Source organism: Notolepis coatsorum (assembly GCF_963971535.1).
Source record: "Notolepis coatsorum genome assembly, chromosome: 8".
NCBI lineage: Eukaryota > Metazoa > Chordata > Actinopteri > Aulopiformes > Paralepididae > Notolepis > Notolepis coatsorum.
This window is the reverse complement of record NC_140172.1, coordinates 141,243,285-141,267,787: the sequence shown is the minus strand read 5'-3', so window position 1 is coordinate 141,267,787 and position 24,503 is coordinate 141,243,285. Positions and strand designations below refer to the sequence as shown.

Genomic DNA, 24,503 nt, shown 5'->3' with positions numbered 1-24,503 from the left:
TAGTGGTTAACATACCATTGTATTCGTTTGGTACACTACACAGCCGTATGGTACACACTGAAATGGTTCGGTACAGATACGTGTACCTTTACACCCCTACTATGCACTCAACACTGCAGCACCCACGTTTCAGCACTGTTTGATGAACATTGTTACTCAGCTGTAAGAATTGTACCTAGGGCTGAGCCCAAACGTTCGAACGTTTGTTTGTTACGTTGGCATTCGAATTCTAAATCAACATTTGAATATTTTTGTATCTGTCTATTCATTCTGTTTAAACCAATGGGGTTTTTCTTCACAGTTGCAGATAAAGATTAGGCTACACTAATATTATAGTATTCATTTAAAAACTGATGAGTTATATTCATTAAAGAAAGTTGATTTAATAAAATAAAATGACTAATTTAATCAGATTAATCACTTTATACTATACAAATTGAGGATTTAGTTTGTGGATATTTATAAAAGAAGAAAAAAAACTTTTGTCCGTTCGAAAAACCCTGACGAAGTTCGAAGCCCAAAAACAGGCTTCGGGGACAGCCCTAGTCGTACCCTTCCTGCTGACTTGTCGTACAGAGCATTTAAGTTGCTTTGGATAAAAGCGCTCAGCTAAATGACTAAATGCAAACAAAATGCTAAACTGAATCCTCTGTTGGTCGACCACCTGACTGTGATCTGGTCTCCCCCAGGTACCGTAGCGAGAAGATGACGATGGGCTACGCCGAGTACATCGCTCACCGCCAGCACCATCACTACCAGAACGGCACCGGTCACCCTCTACCGCCCTACACCCATTATTCCTGACGGCGGGCCGCATGACCAATCACTGGACCTCTCCACGGACCTTTTCCCGGGAGAGCCCGCCCCCTCCTGGTCTAGCTATTTCTACTACTGTACCATTTTATGATGATAGTTTCCGTTGCCGTGCCGACCGTCTCTCCCCGGACGTCGCCGCGGCAACGGGTGGCAAAATAAGCATCTGATTGGCAAGAAATCAACTTTTTCTTTTTTTTTCTTCTTTATATTCTCCTGCATTACGTTTTTTGCAGCATATATATATCTATAACCCCCCCCCCTTTTCATTCATATTTTTGCAAATTGAATAAATACTAGATTTTCTTAAACTTCTGTCTTTTCAGCAAACCTAATCAGGTTTTCGATTCTGTGGATGGAAGGAAGTCTTATGGTGGATTAGTCCTGCTCTTTTTTTTGTTTCAGCTTTGCTCTATAGTTTTTACATTTATCGGGGGAGAATATGATTCTTTTGTTTTTGTATCTTATATTCATAGCCAGATGGACATTATGACTATGTAAAAACGATGTAGCTAAAAAAAAAAGGAAAAAAGGCAGTATCCCCTCGTTATTTCACGACGACTCAAAAAAACAAACAAAAAGGAGAAGGGAAAAAAAACGACGGACTGTTAAGTTTGGTTTGGCCTTGTTAAACATTGTTGTAGTTGGAGATCGATGTTGGGGTCTATTCCCCAGGTGTGTAGGTCGGCGGGTTGTGGTGCCGCTCGACCAGCATCCGGCTGGTGGCTTTTTTAATCATTTTAGCTCACAACCCCGCGCGTTGCTTTTCCGTTAGCCCGGTAGAAGTTTGGTTTATTTTTTTAGCCCCGAAGTTGAAAACCGCTAGAGTGAATTAGAAATTGGAACGCGCCGAAATATCCCCCCCCCCCCGTGATGACGTCGAGTTTACTTAACTTTTTGTGGTTCCTACGAAGGAATCCCGTAAAACTTGAACTGCGTTTTGTTTGGTTGATTGATTTCCACCCTCTCCGTTGAACTCTTGTGGAGGAAGCCATTTTGTTGGTGGATGATTGAGCTGAAGCTGGTTATCAGGTCCTTATGTGTAAAGAATCAAGTTGGGTTTGACCCCCCCCTCCCTCCCCCTTCCCCAGACGCTTGGGCTGTTCGGAGGAACAGACTGGGCTGCAGATCGTAGAAATAACTGACCTGGGTGCGACGACGCCCACGTCTCCGTTCACTGTGTGGGTTTCTGAGTGTACCGAGTGTACCGAGTGTACTGGCAGGGAGTTTTATCGACAGGGACACGTTTGTAACTAAAAGCCATTTTCTCTTTTAATCCATCACTTATATGTGAGCCGTTTGTACGTGCACTTGGCATGTTTGCTTTCAAACCCTTTTAATCGAGTGGCCCTGTGTAGCTCAGCTAGCGGGGCGTGGCACTAACGCGGCCAGGTGATGGGATTTCGATTCCCATCGGGGGGCCGCCGACGACCCGTGCACTCGTAAGACGCTTTGGATAACGGCACATCGCGACATACTGGGTTTCCTACGCGTGTGGTCAGGCAGGGCTACGCCGCCGCACGCCTGTCGGATCCGGTGGTGTCGGTTAAGAATCTGGCGTCCTCTAGTGTCCCAGTGTTGTTGGCCTCCCTTGATGGAATCCTTCGTCTGCGTTAGCGTTACGGTGTCACAAGGACACGCTTGTAGTGTTCACTATTTGGAACCGAGACACCATAATGACGACGGTGCCCTGCGGAATCCGTTAACGTCACGCGGAATCCGTTAACGTCGCACTACATTCAGACATTTCCGTCTTGGGCAGTTTCTTTTAGCGGCGCATGTCTGTGTGCTTTTTAAAATCGGGAGCTCATTCCAGAGTTCCTACGACACTATTCTTTGGTTTAGCTCACACCACGCTGACATCCTTTCCTTCCGTATTAGTGGTCGAGGATCATTTTGTATTTGGCTCCATGCTGGTCCCCGGTTTGGTCCCAGTGCGGGTCGTAGCGCTGACACCGCATCTTGCTCGTCGTGACGGACGCGCGGCACTTTGAAGTAGTCGGCCGGCGGTTTGGTATTGGGATTACATTTTTATTTGACATTTTCCGTAGCGGCGATGGTAACGTTCTCATTTTGTGGGCTCGCCATCGCTGCGTGCATATAAAGGAAACACAGCCACTGTTGTCCGTAAAACAGTTCTGCAACGACCAGTCGATCAACACGTCCGCGCCACAGGACAGGTTGGTGTTGTTTTGGGTCCCTTTTGTCAGCCGTTTGACCACATGTTCCGGCAGGTGAACAAACCGTTGATATAGTGGAGCTGGATCTCTGTGAGGAGGCGGGCGGGCTGCTAACTGTTCAGCCCTTCAGACAGAAAACCAGGGCTTTGTAATGAAGAAGCCATTTTCCCCTTTTCCCAAATGTTCCTCATCGCAAGTCGCATCCACCCACGTCAGGCGAGCCGCGTCGGAGTGTTTTACACATCGAGGATTACCTTCCGACCCTTTGTGTAGCGTGGTTTTAGATTTGATGACTGGACTTTTCGAGAGGGTCTTGTACTTGACCAACATCTTTTTGTAAACAGCCTTTACTAACTGACAGGTTATTTTTTCTTTATGCAAAACGTCAAGGGCTTTTGGCACTCCATCCACAGTAACCCCAAATGACCCGGATTTCAGTTGTGTTGCCTTAAGTAAATGATTTTATGACGGTGGACCAGTATATGGTGCTCTGAGTGTTCCTCTGTTCCATGCTATACCGTTCACCAGGTCTAACCTCCACCCCAAAGGCAAGAAAAGTGTTTCATACTGTGCCGTTCACCAGGTCTAACCTCCACCCCAAGGCAAGAAAAGTGTTCCATACTGTGCCGTTCACCAGGTCTAACCTCCACCCCAAAGGCCAGAAGAATGATCTATACTGTGCCGTTCACCAGGTCTAACCTCCACTCCCAAAGGCCAGAAGAATGATCCATACTGTGCCGTTCACCAGGTCTAACCTCCACCCCCAAAGGCCAGAACAATTTTGCATTTCTAATGCATTTAAGTTATACTTCATTAAATCCCTGTGGGTAAATCTGCCCTCTGCATTTGCTTCAACCCGGTCACCAATAAACCTAATTCCCTGCATACTGAAGAGATGAGAAAGCCGTTTTAATTTCCTCAGTCAGCGTTGGGACACATACAGTTTCAGGAGACCTTAAGGGAACAAGTTTCCCAGTCGAACGGATGGTTTCAGGAAACCTAAGGGAACAGATGGTTTCAGTTGACCTAAGGGAACAGATGGTTTCAGTTGACCTACGGGAAGAGTTTCCCAGTAGAACAGTTAGTTTCAGGTGACCTAAGGGAACAGATAGTTTCAGGTGACCTAAGGGAACGGTTTCCCAGTGGAACAGTCAAAGACACTCATTTTCTGGTCCATCCAATTACAGCACAACATGAATTTTTTCTGCTGCAAAACCAAATTGACCATTGCTCTTTTACATAAATGTCTTTGTATACACATGCAATGTCTTGTGTTGCATGTACGTATGACTATGAGACCTATGGTTTTATCCACGATATGCTTGATCTATGGCTTAGACACTCTTATATTAACCATGAAGAGATTTAAAACAAAAAAAAAACACAAAAAAAATACAAATATGGTGCTATTGGACCTCACGTCGGGGGAGGTCACGGCTCTTGTGACTGGTCATGCGGACTCATCGATCATATCATACTTAAAGATTGCCGCGTGTAGGATTTTCTCTGTCGCCGTGCGATGACACGTTGTAATGCTAATCATTGGGCTTCGGTGTCGCCACGACAACTAATTTCTCGTAGACTGGTTAAAACGAGAAGGGAGCCACTCACGGCCGTGCTACGGCATGTAGCGTTTAACCCTTTCACTACCACACTGCAGAAGGTTAACCCTTTACTATCACACTAAACCTATAGTGTGATAGTAAAGGGTTACTAACCTGCAGTGTGGTAGTGAAATGGTTTACCCTTTGTTGTGTGGCAGTGTATTGTCGCAGTGAAAGGGTTAACCCTTTGATAGTGTTGTAGTGAAAGGGTTAATGGCCGCCGCTGTTTGACGCCGGTATATCTAGAGAAAGTCCTACACGCGTTGCCTTTAATATCCTTGATATATGCAGATCTGTTCAACAGGTGTTTTTTTCCTACTAGTGCAAGTCGACGTCCCTGCAGGTTTGAAAGGACAAGAAGTCAGGGATAACCTCCTTCCCTCGAGTCCCCCCACCAACGCCTCACGCCCCCCCCCCCCCCCCCCAACGCCCCACGGCCCCCTGAGGCTCACAGTGTGTCCACCATGTAGTTCGATAGTGGCAGGTGTTCACTTTAGTGGGTTGTCTTCTCTCGAAAACACGGGGGTGTCCCGACGTCCTCTTCCCCCCCCCCCCCCCCCCCCAACTGTTGAATCTGCTAGCCTGACCCTTTCCTACGTCGAGTACCTAGGTTTGATTAGCTGCTTAATGGAAAGGTTACGTGATCAAGGGCTCTCTTTTTCTAGCGTTCGCGCTTCCAGAGCTCCCACTCGACAGTGTCATATGTTTCTCGCACATCGCGGTCCTCTCCCCGGAAGTACCGGTCTTATACAGACGTCTTCTTCAATGGGACATTGCGATCTCTCCCTCTCCGTAGAAATACCCCCCCCCCCTTTTTTTTTTTATTGGTAGCCATTTTAAAAATCGACACCCCATAGGACGAGACGAGAAGGCATCTCCAGTTTGTTAGATCGAATAGTGTTTTGGTTCCATACCAAGGTTAGAGTTTAGCCCCAGCATTCCTTGTCCGGTCATTCGTAGAGTTCTGTGGAATGCTTAAGCTCGTGTTACCTTCGTATGTTCAACTGAACCAAAGACGCCACTGGCCACGCCCCCAAATGCTGCTCTTCTGGCTTCCTGTCCTTCCAAAACACACCCCTGCAAGAGATACACGTCTGTCTGTTTTTTGTTTTCTCTGTTTTTGTGTGTGATTTCTCAACTGTATTTTTGACGTATGAAGCAACCGGATTTTTCAATCAAATTTCATGGAGTCTGTCTCTGAAGCCGACCTGGGTGAAATAGCATTTGCAAGTAATTCTTTAGTGTTTGTTTTGTCCCTCTTGGGAGTACCAGAGGGGTGGTGTTTACCGCATCGGGACAAATCTGAACTAGTCTTAAGGTGTCCGTCGAGGAAACGTACACTAAATTGTCTTTTTAAGATACTTTCCTGTAATTGTCATAACTTCCCGGCACTAATTGTATTGTCCTGTGTGATATGGCCCGCCCACCTGGTGCCCAGGTCGACTAAAACTCCACCCACCTGGCGCCCAGGTCGACTAAAACTCCACCCACCTGGTCGACTCGTTTCACCCAGGTCTCCTCCTGACGCCGCATGTGGAATCGAGGATGATAGAAATGGTTGCACATCTTTTTTCTTTTTTTTTTATCATTATTGTTATTACTTGTTTTGTTTATTGTTGTTGTTATTGTTATTGTTATTATTATTATTATTATTATTATTATTATTATTATTATTATTGCTGTAATTATTTTGAAAAAAGGAAATCCCATGGTGTGCCTCCTAGCTTTATGGGTTTCTAAATGTTTTTTTGTTTTTTTCCTAAAGACCAGCAGTTATACTTTATATAAAAGGTGAAATCTCCTTGTTTTTTATGCCATTTAAAGATCATGAAAAAGCCTGTTTTCTTTACTCTGGACCCAGTAGCTGCACTGGTCTACAATCGCACTGATAGACAAATAAAATGAAAACAAATACACAAAAAAATATCAATAATAATAATAATAATAAACAAATGAAATAAGAACTACAATAAACTTGTGTTTGGAAAGTTTTATTTAAAATAAAAGAAAAAGGAAAAAAAAAATGAGAAAATGACTGTTTTTGTACATCAAAATCGATTCTTTTCAAAAGGATATTTTGGATCTAGTTTCTAAATTATTTGAGTGGTTTTCTATGTTCTGAGAGTAAGACTGAGCTCTAACGCTGCAGGGTGAGTTCCTCTGCTGCAGTGGCCTGCTGGGCTGGGAGGGTTACCTGGAGTAACTCCTCATACCAACTTTTATTTCTTTAACTCTTTTTATTATCTTTTATTTTAATTTTTTTTTCTGCTTTAGTAAACTTGAATAATGTCGATGGAATAATATGACCTGGGAAATTTAAAGATACCCCCCCTGTAGAGCTTAGACTCCTCCCCTATTGAATTGCTGTTAGTGTGAAGAGACTTGAAACGGGCATTTATGATAGTATAGCTCCCAAAAAAATGAACAATTTAAAATGAAAAAATTCAATAACTTGTGTGGGGAAGGTGAACAATATAGTCGGGTTATCAATGAGTATGTAAGCAATGGCTGTGAAGATGATAATGTAGTTTTTGTTATTACCTTTTGAAATCATTTATTCAATAAAAAAATACAAAACTATGAAAAGTGTTTTCTTATTTTCTTAAGGGTAGAATCTGGAATTGGTGTTGCATTTTGTTCTCTTTGATGTTGGAGTCGAGGGGGGGGGGGGGGGGGTTGCTATGGCTGCCACGCCTCAGGCTCTGAAGAGAGAGGTCTGGAGACACTCCTATTATAATTAGTTACTAACTTTATAATAAGTTAATAAAGTTACTAAACTCCAAGAAAAAACTGGTTATTTTATTTTGTGTGCAATACCATGCCGGGCTCTTTGGCCTGTTTGACAGCATTACAGATTCTACCTTTAGGTATTTTACCGATCAAGGAGAGAGAATCAGTCAAATTGGCTTTGAATACGAGGTTACTTTTAGAATGTAATCCGTTGTGGATCAAACATGCATACAATTGTAATCCAGTGTATTACACCAAAATCAGTAATCCGTTGGATTACTTCCAAATGCATTGCCAAAGAAGTTATAGCTAAACTGAATTTATTGCGACTTTGATTTAATCTTAAATCGACTGCAATTTCAGTTACTGCAATGATCCCATTACATCAGATATATTGAGGTGAAAGGTCAAGGTACCCCGTTGTAAGTGACCGTACCAGCCTTTCCCTGTTTTCCGGAGTTTGGGGATGTGTTTTATCTTATGTTAATGTGGGTTTGGGGAGGTGTTTTACCATTATCTTACCTCATGTTAAGGGGAGTACCTCTTAAACTTGAGGATTTTCTCCTCCCTTTTCCCGGTAAGTAAGAAACGGTTAGCATCCCCAGATTCCATTGAAGTCAATGGAGAAATAGGCAAGAAGGAAAATCCAGTGAAATGTCACCTATCTACTATAACTACTGACAGGAGCGGTGATGATTTATATGATCTATCTGTACTTTCACTTCTAGTGACGAGAGGTGATTATTTATATTATCTATCTGTACTTTCACTTCTAGTGACGAGGTGATTATTTATATTATCTATCTACTTTCACTTCTAGTGACGAGGTGATGATTTATATTATCTATCTGTACTTTCACTTCTAGTGACGAGGTGATGATTTATGATCTATCTGTACTTTGACTTCTAGTGACGAGAGGATGATTTATATTTTCTATATCAGTGTTCTCCTTTAACCATTGTGTGGTCTCTCCTTTAACCATTGTGTGGTCTTCTCCTTTAACCCTTGTGTGGTGTTCTCCTTTAACCCTTGTGTGGTGTTCTCCTTTAACCTTGTGTGGTGTTCTCCTTTAGCCCTTGTGTGGTGTTCTCCTTAACCCTTGTGTGGTGTTCTCCTTTAGCCCTTGTGTGGTGTTCTCATTTAACCCTTGTGTGGTGTTCTCCTTTAGCCCTTGTGTGGTCTTCTCTTTAACCCTTGTGTGGTGTTCTCCTTTAATCCTTGTGTGGTGTTCTCCTTTAACCCTTGTGTGGTGTTCTCCTTTAACCCTTGCGTGGTGTTCTCCTTTAACCCTTGTGTGGTGTTCTCCTTTAACCCTTGTGTGGTGTTCTCCTTTAACCCTTGTGTGGTGTTCTCCTTTAACCCATGTGTGGTGTTCTCCTTTAACCCTTGTGTGGTGTTCTCCTTTAACCATGTGTGTGTTCTCATTTAACCCTTGTGTGTTCTCCTTTAACCATGTGTGGTGTTCTCCTTTAACCCTTGTGTGGTGTTCTCCTTTAACCTTGTGTGGTGTTCTCCTTTAACCATTGTGTGGTGTTCTCCTTTAACCCTTGTGTGGTGTTCTCCTTTAACCCTTGTGTGGTGTTCTCCTTTAACCCTTGTGTGGTGTTCTCCTTTAACCAGTGTGGTGTTCTCATTTACCCTTGTGTGTTGTTCTCCTTTCAAGTCAAGAGTTTTATTTGTCACAGCATACAAGCATACAGTGAAATGCGGGTGGTCATGCCCGCAGCGATTGTGCAATAATACAAGTAATAAGAATAAGACATAACAGGTATAATGTACATAAAGTTTACAAAAGCATGGTAAAAAACATGCTAAGTTCCTGCGATAGTGCAATACAATGTTAGCTACGGATGAGGCACTCGGTCTTACGTACACTACTATACAATACTATACAATCTACAGTTATACTATATATCCTTATGCTATCTTGCTATATGATTGATTGATTGAAAACTTTATTAACAGATTGCAGAATGGGTACAGTACAGTACAGCTCAATACATACAATTGTTAAGGGGATGCAGACCAGAGAAAGACTTCGTCTTGTTTACATCAGGGTCCCCATTTTCAATTCATCATAACATATATGACATACATGACATACAGATAATAATATAATAATAATGCAGGACCTGTTGCAGAGGTCTTTATTCGCCATGCAACGACACTCAATGTTTAGCGGTACACACAGCGGTTAGTTTAGCACACACACCGGAACACACACGCATGCATTGTCTCTTTAGAATCGCCGATGCGATTCGTCTCTGCGATTAACCCATCCCGTCGTCCTTCCCCCCAAGGAAGCCGGGAGCAGACAGGCGTCAACGTGAGCCGCGCCAGGGGACCAATCCAAGTGCTCCTGTCCGTCTTCGTCAAGGACGCCACAGCGTTAGCGATCTGTTGTTGTGCATGTTTTTCCATTGGGTTTATCTTATCGGGGGGGAAACCCTTGCGAGCACGGGGAGAACATGCAAACTCCACACAGAAAGGCCTGGGAGATACCCCACCTGAGTACCTGGTATCATGGAAACCTGGTCCCCAAGCGGGAATCGAACCCTGGACCTTCTTGCTGTGAGGCGACAGTGTTAACCACTGCACCACCGTGCCGCCATACATTTATGACATACCAGATTTGCAAATACAGTACTGTTTGTGATACAAAAGTGTCCAGAAAAGAGTGTATATACATTTGACGTAGAAACTACATTGGAGGAGGTTGGGTAGGTGGGGGCGACTGTACATTTGGGGGGGGGGGGGGGGGGGGGGGGGTTGGGTAGCGGGGGGGGGGGGGACACTGTACATTGGAATACTGACAAAGCCATAGTTGGTCATTTACTGTGCAACTGGGTTAGGACATTTGTAGGGTCCAGTTTCGAATTGCAGTCTCCCGTAGGTGTTCTTTGAGAGTGTTTTGAAAGTGGGTAGTGATTCACATTCCTTTACAGCTTTGGGTAGGGCGTTCCACATTGATGTGGCATAATTGCTAAACGTGTTAGTCCCTTGTTTGAGCCGAATCTGGGTTTAACATGATTTGTGGAGCTCCCTCTGGTGTTGTGGTCGTGGTATTCACTGACGTTTGGGAAGTATTTTGACATGTACATGGGTACCTTGGTCGTGTAGTGTATCTTGTAGACCAGGCCCATTGCAAGTTGCTGTACTCTGTCGTCTACTCTAAGCCATCCTAAGTTGTCAAAGTGGGCAGGGGTGAGGTGGGTTCTAGGAGTCAGGTCAAGCAGTAGTCTGACTAGTTTGTTTTGAGATGTTTGTAATTTGGTTTTTAGTGCCTTTGAGGTGCTTTGGCACCATGAGGTGCAAGCATAGTCATAGTACCCTTGAATGAGTGCTCCTGCCAGAGTCTTCAGGGTATTCTTGTTTACCAGAGAGGAGATCCGGTACAAGAATCTAGTTCGTTGGTTGACCTTTTTTATTACATTGGATGCCATTTTGTCACAGGAAAGATTAGCCTCTAGGATGGAACCCAGGTAGGTAATTTCATCTTTCCTTGTGACAATATTGTCACCCACTGTAACTGAGAAGCCGTCGGTCTTGCTGAGTTTGTTATTTGAACCGAAGAGAATGGACTCTGTTTTGCCCATGTGTAATGATAGTTTGTTATTGGCGAGCCATATGCAGATTTTGCCTAGTTCTGAGCTGAGGGTTTTTTCAACCTGTAACTTGTTCTTGTCAGAGACCAGCAGGGCTGAGTCGTCCGCAAACAGGAACAAGTTGCAGTCACAAGCTGACGACATGTCATTTGCATAAATTTGGAACAGTAGCGGTCCTAGTATGCTTCCTGGTGGAACACCACAGCTCACTGTGAGGGGGGCCTGTAACTGTTCCGCAACAGTAAGTTACTTCCGGGGTAGGCCTGATTGGCCCCGACAGGCACGTGACGCGGCAAACTCAGGACGCGCAACGAGGCTGCTGAGAGCTGTCTATTGCCATTCTCTAACACAAACTCTAACCTTAACCAGCTCCTTAACAGCGCCTAAACTTAACCCTTCTAACCTTAAGCAACTCCGAAACAATGCCTAACCTTAACCAACTCCGAAACAATGCCTAAACTTAACCGGCGAAATGAATGCACGTTAAAAAGATTGCCATTCTCTAAGTCAAACTCTAACCTTAACCAGCTCCTTAACAGCGCCTAAACTTAACCCTTCTAACCTTAAGCAACTCCGAAACAATGCCTAACCTTAACCAACTCCGAAACAATGCCTAAACTTAACCGGCGAAATGAAACGGCGAAAGAATGCGAATGCACGTTAAAAAAAAAAAAAAAAAAAAATTGAAGGGAATCGAACTCGCCAGCAACGAGCCGTAGGATCCACAGCCATGCAGTCTTGCCAATTGAGCTATTTCTGGATACTGAATTAGGGGGCGGTTACTGGCATATAATGAGCTCCGCTCTGCCGCTACGCTCCGCGGCAGAGAAAGTTGCGCGTCACGTGCCTGTCGGGGCCAATCAGGCCTACCCCGGAAGTAACTTACTGTTGCGGATAAGCTATAAGCGTGAGGGGGGGGGGATAGGGTACCGTTTACCTCCACCATCTGTTCTCTCCCCTCCAGGTAGGATTGCATCCAGCTCACTGATAGACTGACAAGCTAAAAGCAATTGGTTTTAGCTTGTCAATCAGAATGGTGTGATTGACAGTGTCGAAGGCCTTTTGTAGGTCCAGCATGACCATGCCGCAGTATTTGCCCGCGTCCACCTCTTGTTTGATGTGGTCGTTCAAATAGAGAAGGCATGTGTCAGTGGAGTGGGATGTTCTGAAGCCAGATTGGAATTCGTAGATTAGATTTTTTTCCGTAAGGTACTTTTCGACCTGTTCGTATAAAAAATTGGCCATGACTTTCGAGATGGAGGTGAGGATAGAAACAGGGCGGTAGTTGCCTGGGTCTTACTGCCCTTTTTGTGCAGGGGTGTTACTCTCGCAATTTTGAAGTCCTTGGGGACGTGTCCCTGTTTTATGGAGAGGTGTATTATGTGTGTGATGACTGGGGTGATGGCGGCTGCTGAGTCTCTGAGGAATTTGGAGGGGATGTTGTCATGGCCAGTGGCCTTGTTCGGTTGGAGGGCGCTCAGTTTTTTGAGTACCTCATCTGTTGTTACCATTTCCAGTTTGAAGTATAGTCTTTGTGGACCCCTAGGTTCTTGTAGTATGCTACTATGTGTTCTACCCCATAATGCCCTGAGTGGGAGGGTAGTTTGTTTACCAGTGTTGTGGCTATGTTTGTGAAGAAAATGTTTAAGTAATTGGCTACATCCAGCTTGTCTGTGATGAGCGTGTTGTCCGTCTTTATGTTTATGTTTGAGAATCTGGTTTTAAGTTTTTTACTGCAGCCTAGTTGATTATTGAGTAATTTCCAAAGTTCACATGGTTTGTTTTTGTTTTCCTCAGTTTTGTCATTGATGAATTTTTTTTTGCTCTTTTGATCATGGAGTTTACGTCATTTCTTAGTCTGTTTCTTTCCAGTTTGAGTTCAGTCACGTGGGCTTGGAGTTCACTGCTCGTGCTTTTGGTAAGCTTTGACTGATTTTTTACGAAACTCTGAGCATTTTTTTTCTCTGCTTTTCATAGCGGTCAGTATTTCAGTGTGCATCCACGGCTCAGCGCGATTTTTTACCCTGGTGGTTCTTAGGGGGGCCATGTTGTTTTAGTATTGTTGAAAATTTTGTTTTGAAACCAAGCCATGTTTCTTCAACCAGTGTACCATTGAGCTCATCTGACCAGTCCAGGCTCTCCAGTTCTAGGTTAAAGGCCTCACTAGAGTAGGTTTTGAGGTCTCTAGATGTGACTGTTTTGTGACAGCCAGCCTTTTGTTTTAGCTTTTTGCGGGTACAGAATATCATATAATGATCACTTAACCCGCATGCTATAACCCCTTTATTGGAGATCTTGGACTTGTCAGAGGTCAGGATGAGGTCAATGGTAGTCTGAGTTGACTCACATACACGTGTGGGTTGGGTGATTAGCTGGCTGAGGCCGTGCAGATCACAAAACCTATTGAAGGATTTGAAGACGGGTGCATCTTTTTGTTGCATATCCGTGTTCCAATCCCCAATAAGAATCTTTTCTGCATCCTCAGCTCCAGCTAAGCACACATCCAACACATCATAAAAGCCATTTTGGTCCGGCGGTCTGTAAATTGTGCCGACTAGAACAGATTTAGCCCTTTCAAATAGAATTTCAAATAGAATTTCTACAAGTTTCAATAGCCTCATGATCTAGGTCCGTACGGTTAATGAATTGTGTCTTTATGAATGTACATACAGACACCACCCACAAGCCGACTGAGTAGATGAAATTACTTGTCTGTTGCCAGAATAACGTGCAATAAAAACAAAACACATGAAAGTAAAAAATAATAATAATAACTAAACATTAACAGCTCTTGTTGAGAATTAAAAGGTAATTTACAGCCCAGTTGGTGATAGTCATTCCAACCGGCGCCCCCCTCCAGTTTCTTAGTCCATCGATCTCCTGTCCTTCCTGTCTGTTCAGAGTTATTTATACGTTGGGTCTTGAGATTCTCTGAGTCCTGGAAGCCATGGGGCCTTGTGTTCAGCTGTATGTCATCCTCACTCAACCAGTTACACAGGAACAGACAAACAAACCAACAGACATCTTACCCATCATACCTAGGATGGCTTAGAGTAGACGACAGAGTACAGCAACTTGCAATGGGCCTGGTCTACAAGATACACTACACGACTAAGGTACCCATTTGTACATGTCAAAATACTTCCCAAAGGTCAGTGAATACCACAATCACAACACCAGAGGGAGCTCCACAAATCATGTTAAACCCAGATTCGGTTCAAACAAGGGACTAAACACGTTTCGCAATTATGCCACATCAATGTGGAACGCCCTACCCACAGCTGTAAAGGAATGTGAATCACTACCCACTTTCAAAAACACCTACAAGACACCTACGGGAGACTGCAATTCGAAACTGGCTCCTGCAAATGTCCTAACCCAACCCCCTCCAATGTACAGTAAATTACCAAGTATGGCTTTGTCAATATTCCAATGTACAGAGCCCCCCCCCCGCCCCCCACCCAACCACCTCCAATGTACAGTCCCCGACTCCCCCCCCCACCCCACCTACCCAACCTCCTCCAATGTACAGTTTCTACGTCAAATGTATATACTCTCTTTTCTGGACTCTTTTTGTATCACAAACAGTACTGTATTTGCAAATCTGGTATGTCATAAATGTATAGATGTAGCAGTACTGTCTATCTGTATGTCATGTGTGTCATGTTATGATGAATTGAAAATGGGGGACCCTGATGTAAACAAGATGAAAGTCTTTCTCTGGTCTGCATCCCCTTAACAATTGTATGTATTGAGCTGTACTGTACTGTACCCATTCTGCAATCTGTTAATGAAGTTTTCAATCAATCAATCAATACAAGTCCTCCAATGGGAAAATTAATGGTGATTTAATTTCCTTTAAAAGCAGCCAGCAGATGGCGGAGGTGAGCAATGTTCCTCAGTGATTCAGACTCACTCAGCTAATGGAATGAGCGCCACTGCCCCCTGGTGTTCAAACTGAGGGACAGAGGAGATGGTTTGAACCGTGTGGTTGCCATGGATTTATTTTTTGTTGGTAATTTGCAACCTTTTGGTGTTAATCTGGGAGTAAAACTAGACTGTAGCCACTCAATCACAACGGATTGAGTGAATGACTGTAATGAGGCTGTTGCATTAACCCTTTCACTACCACACTACAGTAGGTTAACCCTTTCACTGCCACGCGACAAAGGGTTAACCTAGAACTGGAGAGCCTGGACTGGTCAGAAGAGCTCAGTGGTACACTGGTTGAAGAAACATGGCTTGGTTTAAAAACCAAATTCACATCAATACTAAACGACATGGCCCCCCTAAGAACCACCAGGGTAAAAAATCTCGCTGAGCCGTGGATGCACTCCGAAATACTGACCAGTGACCACTATGAAAACCAGAGACAAAAAATGCCCTGAGTTTCATAAAAGTCAGTCAAAGCTTATCAAAAGCTCGAGCAGTGAACTCCAAGCCCACGTGACTGAACTCAAACTGCAAAGAAACAAACTAAGAAATGATGTAAACTCCATGATCAAAACTGCAAAAAAAGAATTTCATCAATGAAAAAACTGAGCAAAACTAAAATAAACCCTGTGAACTTTGGAAATTACTCAATAATCAACTAGGCTGCAGTAAAAAACTTAAAACCAGATTTTCAAATATAAACAAAGACATAACATGCTCATCAGTCATCACAGACAAGCTGGATGTGGCCAATTACTTAAACATTTTCTTCACAAACATAGCCACAACACTGGTAAATAAACTACCCTCCCACTCAGGGCATTTTGGGGTAGAACACATCCTAGCCTACTACAATAACCTAGGGGTCCGTAAAGACGATTTCAAACTAGAAATGGTAACAACAGCTGAGGTACGCAAAAAACTGAGCGCCCTCCAACCAAACAAGGCCACTGGCCATGACAACATCCCCTCCAAATTCCTCAGAGACTCAGCAGCCGCCATCACCCCAGTCATCACACACATAATAAACCTCTACATAAAACAGGGACACGTCCCCAAGGACTTCAAAATTGCGAGAGTAACCCCCCTGCACAAAAAGGGCAGCAAATTGGACCCAGGCAACTACTGCCCTGTTTCTATTCTTACCTCCATCTCGAAAGTCATGGAAAAAATAGTATACGAACAGGTCGAAAAGTACCTTGTGGAAAAAAAATCAAATCTACGAATTCCAATCTGGCTTCAGAACATCCCACTCCACTGACACATGCCTTCTCTATTTGAATGACCACATCAAACAAGAGGTGGACGTGGGCAAATACTGCGGCATGGTCATGCTGGACCTACAAAAGGCCTTCGACACTGTAAATCACTCCATTCTGATTGACAAGCTAAAAGCAATTGGTTTTGATAGTCTTATCAGTGAGCTGGAAGCAATCCTACCTGGAGGGGAGAGAACAGATGGTGGAGGTAAACGGTACTCTATCCCCCCCCTCCCAGTGAGCTGTGGTGTTCCACAAGGAAGCATACTAGGACCGTTACTGTTCCTAATTTATGCAAATGACATGTTGTCAGCTTGTGACTGCAACTTGTTCCTGTTCGCGGATGACTCAGCTCTGCTGGTCTCTGACAGGAACAAGTTACAGGTTGAAAAAACCCTCAGCTCGGAACTCGGCAGAATCTGCACCTGGCTCGCTGATAACAAACTATCATTACACATGGGCAAAACAGAGTCCATTCTCTTCGGATCAAATAACAAACTCAGCAAGACCGACGGCTTCTCAGTTACAGTGGGTGACAATATTGTCACAAGGAAAGATGAAATTACATACCTGGGTTCCATCCTGGAGGCAAATCTTTCCTGTGACAAAATGGCATCCAATGTAATCAAAAAAGTCAACCAAAGAACTAGATTCTTGTACCGGATCTCCTCTCTGGTAAACAAGAATACCCTGAAGACTCTGGCAGGAGCACTCATTCAAGGGTACTACGACTATGCTTGCACCTCATGGTACTAAAGCACCTCAAAGGCGCTGAAAACTAAATTACAAACATCTCAAAACAAACTGGTCAGACTACTGCTTGGCCTTACTCCAAGAACCCACCTCACCCCTGCCCACTTTGACTACCTAGGATGGCTTAGAGTAGACGACAGAGTACAGCAACTTGCAATGGGCCTGGGCCCCGTTCCCCGTACCTGGCTAACTGAGTTAGCCGGATAATTTTCAGCATAGCTTGACTTAAGCCAGAGATTTCCATTCCCCGACGTCGGATTTTCTAAATCGCCATGGTAACAGATCAGAAAGTTTGAACCTGGTCGAGGGCAGGGTTAAGTTCAGTTAGCTGGAGGAACCATGGCCACGTCCCCGCAAAGAAATGCCAGCTCGCTTCCTGAAATATTTCTCACAGTCTAGATCCCATTATGCCATTCTGAATTATGTTTTTGTGCTTCGTTTGAAATGTAAAATAATAGGTCTACCTAAAATGCTGATAATAAATCATATTCAGCCTATGAATTTACTTTGTCCTATATAATGCACGTCATATTTATACGGATACGGCGCTCGCGACACAGTTATTTTAATAACGGACTAAACGGATCATTGCAAATGTGAATCCCGCAGGGATATTTTAATGAATGAAACCTATCGGGTGTTTGGCTCTGATTAGTTTAATATTCTTCGCTGTGTATTTGCTTAACGGAGCACCCGGATGCGTTTCATTCAAGCTGAAGCGTCTATGCGCGGATTGTGGATATGAATTATGAGGAATCTGAATCTGTGGAGTATTTAATTGTATCACTGTCACTGTGACAGTGTCACACGTTATTGTGATATTGTAACTGGGATTAAAATATATGAGGAGATGCGCTGTTTGATGGATTTGATGACGTGACGTGATAAATTGAATGAGCCTTTGACGTTTTTGATGAATGAATGAGAAAATGCATTTATCTTTTCAAGTACTGTTATCTGATGATGAACATGAGGTGTCACTGGTATAAACCAAAGGGTAATCAATTCAATGCATGTATGGATTAGGTCCGAAACAGATTAAAACCTGATTAATAGTGTAACTGCAAGCCTCCCTCCAAGCCTCTCTTTGGAAACCATGTATTTATATAGTACATAATACCTAAGCACATACAGTACAGATATCCTCATAATATAATTGTCTTTTTTCTCAGTTGCCGATGCGATTGAGCTCTGCGCTTAACCCATCCCGTCGTCCTTCCCCCCAACGGCAGCCGGGAGCAGACAGGGCGTCGGCGAGGTACCGCGCCTGGGGACCAATCCAAGTGCTCCTGCCCGTCTTCGTCAAGGATGCGACAGCGTCAGCGATCTGTTGTGTGCATGTTTTTCCATTGGGTTTATCTTATCGGGGGGGGAACCCTTGCGAGCACGGGGAGAACATGCAAACTCCACACAGAAAGGCCTGGGAGATACCCCACCTGGGTACCTGGCAACGCGGAAACCTGGTCCCCAATCGAACCCTGGACCTTCTAGCTGTGAGGCGGCAGTGTTAACCACTACACCACTGTGCCAGCGTGTTCACCTGGGTTTCCTCCCACACCATAAAAGACATGCATGCAAGGTGCCATTGAGCAAGGCATTAGACCTGGAGTCGGTCCCTGGCTGCCCCACTGCTCCTAGATCCAAAGACGACGTCCTGCTTTATAGACATGTTACACAGTAACATGTGGACTGTTGCTTTATTCTCCAGACGGACGTGAATAACTCACACAATAGTGTTACATGTGTTTCATGTTGGATCAGTGGTCACGTGTCACATTGTGTACAAGAGATATAGACAAGATTATGTTTGTAATTATTCATTGGTTGACAACTGATATTCCTGGCAGCAGACCTTAACTCATTGGGCGCCATGCCCAAGTAAAGTTGGGTTATCTCGCCAGCAGTTGAGCGCCATACCCAAGTATAGTCAGGTTTTGGCCGTTTTTTCTTTTATTCGACTTATTCATTACAGGCCCTCGGTGTTACCATAGGAAATCAGTCTGAGATCCCGAGTGCAATACCGGCTGCATCCTGCTAGGTGGCAGTATCGCCCACCCTTTGAAACCTTATTGCGCACTGTGTGTCACATCTAATTTCATCCGGGCGGAGAATTTAGACCAAGCCAAGTAAATCGCTTCATCCGAGCACTTCGTAACGCGTTCAGCACACTTGAGGCATCTTGTGCCACTTCATGTCAGGGACCCGATCGACATCAATACTGGAAATCGCGATCAGACAATTTTTCTTTTTGGGATACCTCCTAGTAAAGGTAAGGACTATATGACATCAATCCTACTTTGATCCAACAATGATTTCACATCAATCGCAACGATCATGTAACGTACTCCAAAACGTATGCTGTTGCTGACGATCAAAGCATCAAAAAACGACCCCCCCCTTTCATGCATTCATGATGAAACATAATACCCATTATATACCTTTGATTAGGAAATAGTAGCGTGTCCAGGCGAGCAACGCAAACGCTTTTAGCTACATTCACATATCGCTCCATAACACAGTTACCAGGAATGAGCCAGGATCACTCTGAAACTATACAATATTCACCACGGTATAACACGCGAACGTATACATGTTGAACAAGGGATAGTTAATGTCAAATGAGCCATAGTATTGTCTCCATAGCTATAATATAGAATATAGATATAGCCCTGCAAACACCACGACACAGTGAAAATCCCTATCTCTTACAGCGGTGGCCCATTGAGTACAAGGATAACTAAAACGGCTGGCGCTGAAAGTGGTATTTTTTGTTCAAATAAGTGTTAAATTCCATTTACATTCCAACAGTCATCACCGATACAGAGTGTCTGGTAAGTAACATGGGTCTCCCAGTCCCTCCACTCTGCAGGAAACAGCCATCACTAATATAGAGTGTCTGGTCAGTAACATGGGTCTCCCAGTCCCTCCACTCTGCAGTAAACAGCCATCACTGATATAGAGTGTCTGGTCAGTAACATGAGTCTCTCAGTCCCTCCACTCTGCAGTAAACAGCCATCACTGATATAGTGTGTCTGGTCAGTAACATGGGTCTCCCAGTCCCTCCACTCTGCAGTAAACAGCCATCACTGATATAGAGTGTCTGGTCAGTAACATGGGTCTCTCAGTCCCTCTGCCCTGCAGTAAATATCCATCACTGATATAGTGTCTGGTCAGGAACATGGGTCTCTCAGTCCCTCCGCTCTGCAGTAAACACAAAATAAATGTCCTGGTATCCCGTTCTCACTTTATCCAATCAGGAGAGAGAACCCTAGATATTTTTTACTTTGTCAGATTATTAAATCATATTAAAATTTGCCAGACCATTTTGCTGTGTGGATTTCTCTCTCCTGATTGGATGAAGTGGGAACAGGATACCTGGAAATGTATTTTGTGTTTACTGCAGAGCGGAGGGACTGGGAGACCCATGTTACTGACCAGACATTCTTCAGTTCTTCTGTAAGAGATAATCAGTAAGTTGGTTGGATACAGCACGTTCAAGTGTTTTAGAGAGGAAGGAGAGAAGAGAGACAGGATGATAGTTGTCTATGACGGTGGGGTTCATGGTTAGTTTTATTTATGAGCGGTGTGACTGGCTTGTTTTAGGGAGGTGGTATACACATATATGGAGCACCCCATAGTTGGTATACACAGCTTATTATTTATAATATGATACAGTATTGATGAGATTCATACATTAATGTTATATGGCATGTATATAAAGTGATACAGTATATAGTACACATTGCAGTATATAATAGTGTATACAACACATATGTGATATTATATAGTATATTATATATACACAATATAATATAGTACCATAATATAATAGTATATAGTGTAAATATAGTTTAATATAATGTAATTAATTATAATATATAATGTAATATAATATAACATAATACAATATCATATGTATTCTTTTATTAATTAAATGCAGTTAAACTATATCAGTGATGGCTGTCGGAATGTAGAGCTATTATTTTAACATGTAGACTGATTGATTGATTGAATGTAGTGTAGTGTATCTTGTAGACCAGGCCCATTGCAAGTTGCTGTACTCTGTCGCCATCCTAGGTTGTCAAAGTGGGCAGGGGTGAGGTGGATTCTAGGAGTAAGGTCAAGCAGTAGTCTGACCAGTTTGTTTTGAGATGTTTGTAATTTTGTTTTTAGCGCCTTTGAGGTGCTTTGGTACCATGAGGTGCAAGCATAGTCGTAGTACCCTTGAATGAGTGCTCCTGCCAGAGTCTTCAGGGTATTCTTGTTTACCAGAGAGGAGATCCGGTACAAGAATCGAGTTCGTTGGTTGACTTTTTTTATTACCTTGGATGCCATTTTGTCACAGGAAAGATTTGCCTCTAGGATGGAACCTAGGTATGTAATTTCATCTTTCCTTGTGACAATATTGTCACCCACTGTAACTGAGAAGCAGTCGGCCTTGCTGAGTTTGTTATTTGATCCGAAGAGAATGGACTCCGTTTTACCCAGGTGTAATGATAGTTTGTTATCAGCGAGCCAGGTGCAGATTCTGCCGAGTTCCGAGCTGAGGGTTTTTTCAACCTATAACTTGTTCATGTCAAATACCAGCCGGGCTGAGTCATCTGCGAACAAGAACAAGTTGCAGTCACAAGCTGACGACATGTCATTTGCATAAATTAGGAACAGTAGCGGTCCTAGTATGCTTCCTTGTGGGGGGGGGGGGGGGGTTAGGGTACCGTTTACCTCCACCATCTGACCACTTATTTTAACAAGGTGCTGTATCAGTTTATTTAATCTACCATGTGACATTATTTTGATTTGATACGAAACCTTTATTTATTCTCGAACCTGGAGATTTTATGGTCCAGAAGACATTCAAAACGTACCTTTTCCAAAAACACTCTATTCTTCGGTACGATAATAAACTCTGATGGTAAAACAGGACACAGAGCAACATACTGACTGGAATCACTTTTATTGTCAATATAGCACATGAACCCACAAAAGTACAAAAGTTTTGTCATATCCCTTTTTTTTTTCTCTCTGTCATTTTCTTTAGTTTTATAGATAAACGTGTGCTACACTAATACAAACACCCCTCATGCTTTGAACTGGGATGGAGTGATCCAATTATATATAAGTCAAAGTTAATACTTCCTTTTAAAACAGGCTGGTCTCCCCAGAATTGTCTATGCAGATCAGTAGATGCGGTTTCTCAGGTATACAAAACGTACATTATGTGACTTACAGTATTCAAGTGGAATACACTGGTCAACTGAAATGAGGACACCCTGTAGGAGAGAGGGGGGAGGGGGAAGTGATGAGCAAGCCACAAAACATATTCAAGCATTATGATGCATAATAGCGGCCTCGACGAGTCTTCTATCAAGAAGATTGGCAATACATATTCACACTTACATCTCACTGAATATGGCCCAGAATCACTTTTTCCCTTTAAAAAAAAAAGAAGAAGAAAGTCCTATTCGGTGTCTTTGCAATACTGTTCGTCTCTCACCCTCATCAACACAACTACCGCCATGTGGAGGAGTGGATACAGGATGTGACGCTTCCCTTCTGTGTGACATCACCTTAACGTAGTATACCGTTGCACGGTACGACGTGACATTACTTTAACCTATCTCGTTGTACAGGTAAGATGCAGACAGGAGAACAGGTGTTTTCAGTCTCGACACCGAGAGGAAGAGAGGGGAAGAGGTGATCACAAATGGCCAATTCAATGCTACTTCAGCCATGACCCCCTCCCCCCCTCCAAAAAAATAAAACTAAAAGAAAAGTTATAACTTTTACAATAGCTTACATGTTACCGTCTGTTTAAAATGTCCTTAATACAAACATTAAATGGCAACTTCACTTTACTAGCGGACAAACTACCACAAAGAATGTGTAACATGTACAGTTCAGTACTAGTGACGTTTGGGTTAGACCACTTTGTCATTAGAACATCTACAAAAAGGCAGCTTGAGGAATACTTTTTTGTAATTAACTTATTTATCCGTTAAACCCCCCCCCCAAAAAAAAGAAAGAAAAAAGGGGTTAATTCTCCCGGCCATCCCCCCGTAATGTTATCTTCCGGCCCCGCCCATTTCCGTTAAGTGCACGCATGCAGGTATATATGCAAGTCAAGTAGAAACTAAAACTAAAAAGACACATTGATCCGTTTGACCCTGAAATGTTGGTTCCTTACAGTAAAAAGAGTTGTTGTTTGTGGTTCCGAGAGATGAATCACAAATGTTCCATGTTTTTAAAAAAAATAACCCCCCCCCAAAAATAAGAGCAGGCGTTTCGGAGTGAAGAAAAGGCTACGGCTGTGGTGTGTGTGCGGCGCGGCGCGGCGTCCCTCTGGGAGGGGGGAGCGCTCAGTCCACTTTCTTGCCGCGGAGGCGAGCGGCGTCCAACACGTACCTCCAGGTGGGGCCCGTGTGCCGGGAGAGCAGCGTGAGGGCCTTCCCGTGGGTCAGGGTGAGGAAGGTCTGGTGGGCCGCGGCCCACACGCGGTACCAGGGGCCGTAGAACGGGTCTGACACGGCCGGACACAGCATGTTGTTCAGGTTCACCTCCGTCACCTGGAGAGAGAGAGAGAGAGAGAGAGAGAGAGAGACCTTAACCTTCCGGGAGGCGTTACCGCAGCCTCAGAGCCAGGTCCAGCAGGCTCAAGGACTCATTCTACCACCAAGCCATCAGACTCATGAACAATACCTAAACAATTATGATTTTCCCACACTGTTACCTTAAACTAACCATAACCACACTGTTAACTTAAAGGATAACTCCCAACATTTTGGGAAATTAGCTTATTTAACATCTTCCCTGGAGTTAGACAAGAAGATACATACCTTTTTTGTCTCTGTGCGTGCATTTAGCTTAGGGAACAGACGCTCCGTTAGCATAGCTTAGCTTCATCACTGGAAGTGAGGCGGGACAGTACCCTGACGTTCCCTACAAGTTTGTTGATATTCTCATTCCTTCAAAGGATCTGAACCGATTGAAGTTTATGGATACCATGACTTAAAATCCTCTTACCTTGACGATTAAAAGCCTCCCCAATTTAGAAAACAGTAATCCAATGGCTGGTATTGATAATATACTACTAACTAGTGGACGCTCGGAGCTAACCGGAGCTAACTCAGAACAGGATGTGTAAAGCAAATATAATGACTTCCTTTCTGGGGTTTTCAAAATAAAAGTGCAACATTTATAGCAGCGGAAAACGTTTATTTTGTACATTATCTAACGTTAACACGAACCTAAACTAACTTTAGGTTAGTTGTAACGTTAGTTTAGGTTCGTGTTAACGTTAGATAATGTACAAAATAAACGTTTTCCGCTGCTATAGACGTTGCTCTTTTATTTTGAAACCCCCCAGAAAGGAAGTCATTGCTCTCGTTATCTGCTTGAGTGTCCGGTTGCTGGTTAGCTCCGTTAGCGTGCAGTATATCAATACCAGCCATTGGATTACTGTTTTCTAAATTGGGGAGGCTTTTAATTGTCAAGGTAAGAGGATTTTAAGTCATGGTATCCATAAACTTCAATCGGTTCAGATCCTTTGAAGGAATGAGAATATGAGAATGAGAATAGCCAAACAAGGCGCAGCTCAACTGACTTTGTGCCAGTCAGATTCAGGAGCT

The 24,503-nt window shown here is 43.5% G+C and overlaps 2 protein-coding genes across 3 annotated transcripts in view; one reads left to right on the top strand and one right to left on the bottom strand.

The window, feature by feature from the left end:
* Positions 1 to 7,167, top strand: part of ammecr1 (AMMECR nuclear protein 1) — a 57,172-nt gene extending 50,005 nt beyond the window's left edge. For both annotated transcript variants that reach the window (XM_084320771.1, XM_084320772.1), the window contains one exon: positions 690 to 7,167. In XM_084320771.1, the coding sequence (XP_084176897.1) occupies positions 690 to 804 (115 nt within the window). In that variant the 3' untranslated portion in view covers positions 805 to 7,167. The remainder of the gene's footprint in view (positions 1 to 689) is intronic.
* A 14,655-nt stretch (positions 7,168 to 21,822) lies between these two features.
* tmem164 (transmembrane protein 164) overlaps positions 21,823 to 24,503 on the bottom strand; it is a 62,917-nt gene continuing 60,236 nt past the window's right edge. The window contains exon 6 of the mRNA XM_084319667.1: positions 21,823 to 23,441. Coding sequence (XP_084175793.1) covers positions 23,235 to 23,441 — 207 coding nt within the window. The 3' untranslated portion in view covers positions 21,823 to 23,234. The remainder of the gene's footprint in view (positions 23,442 to 24,503) is intronic.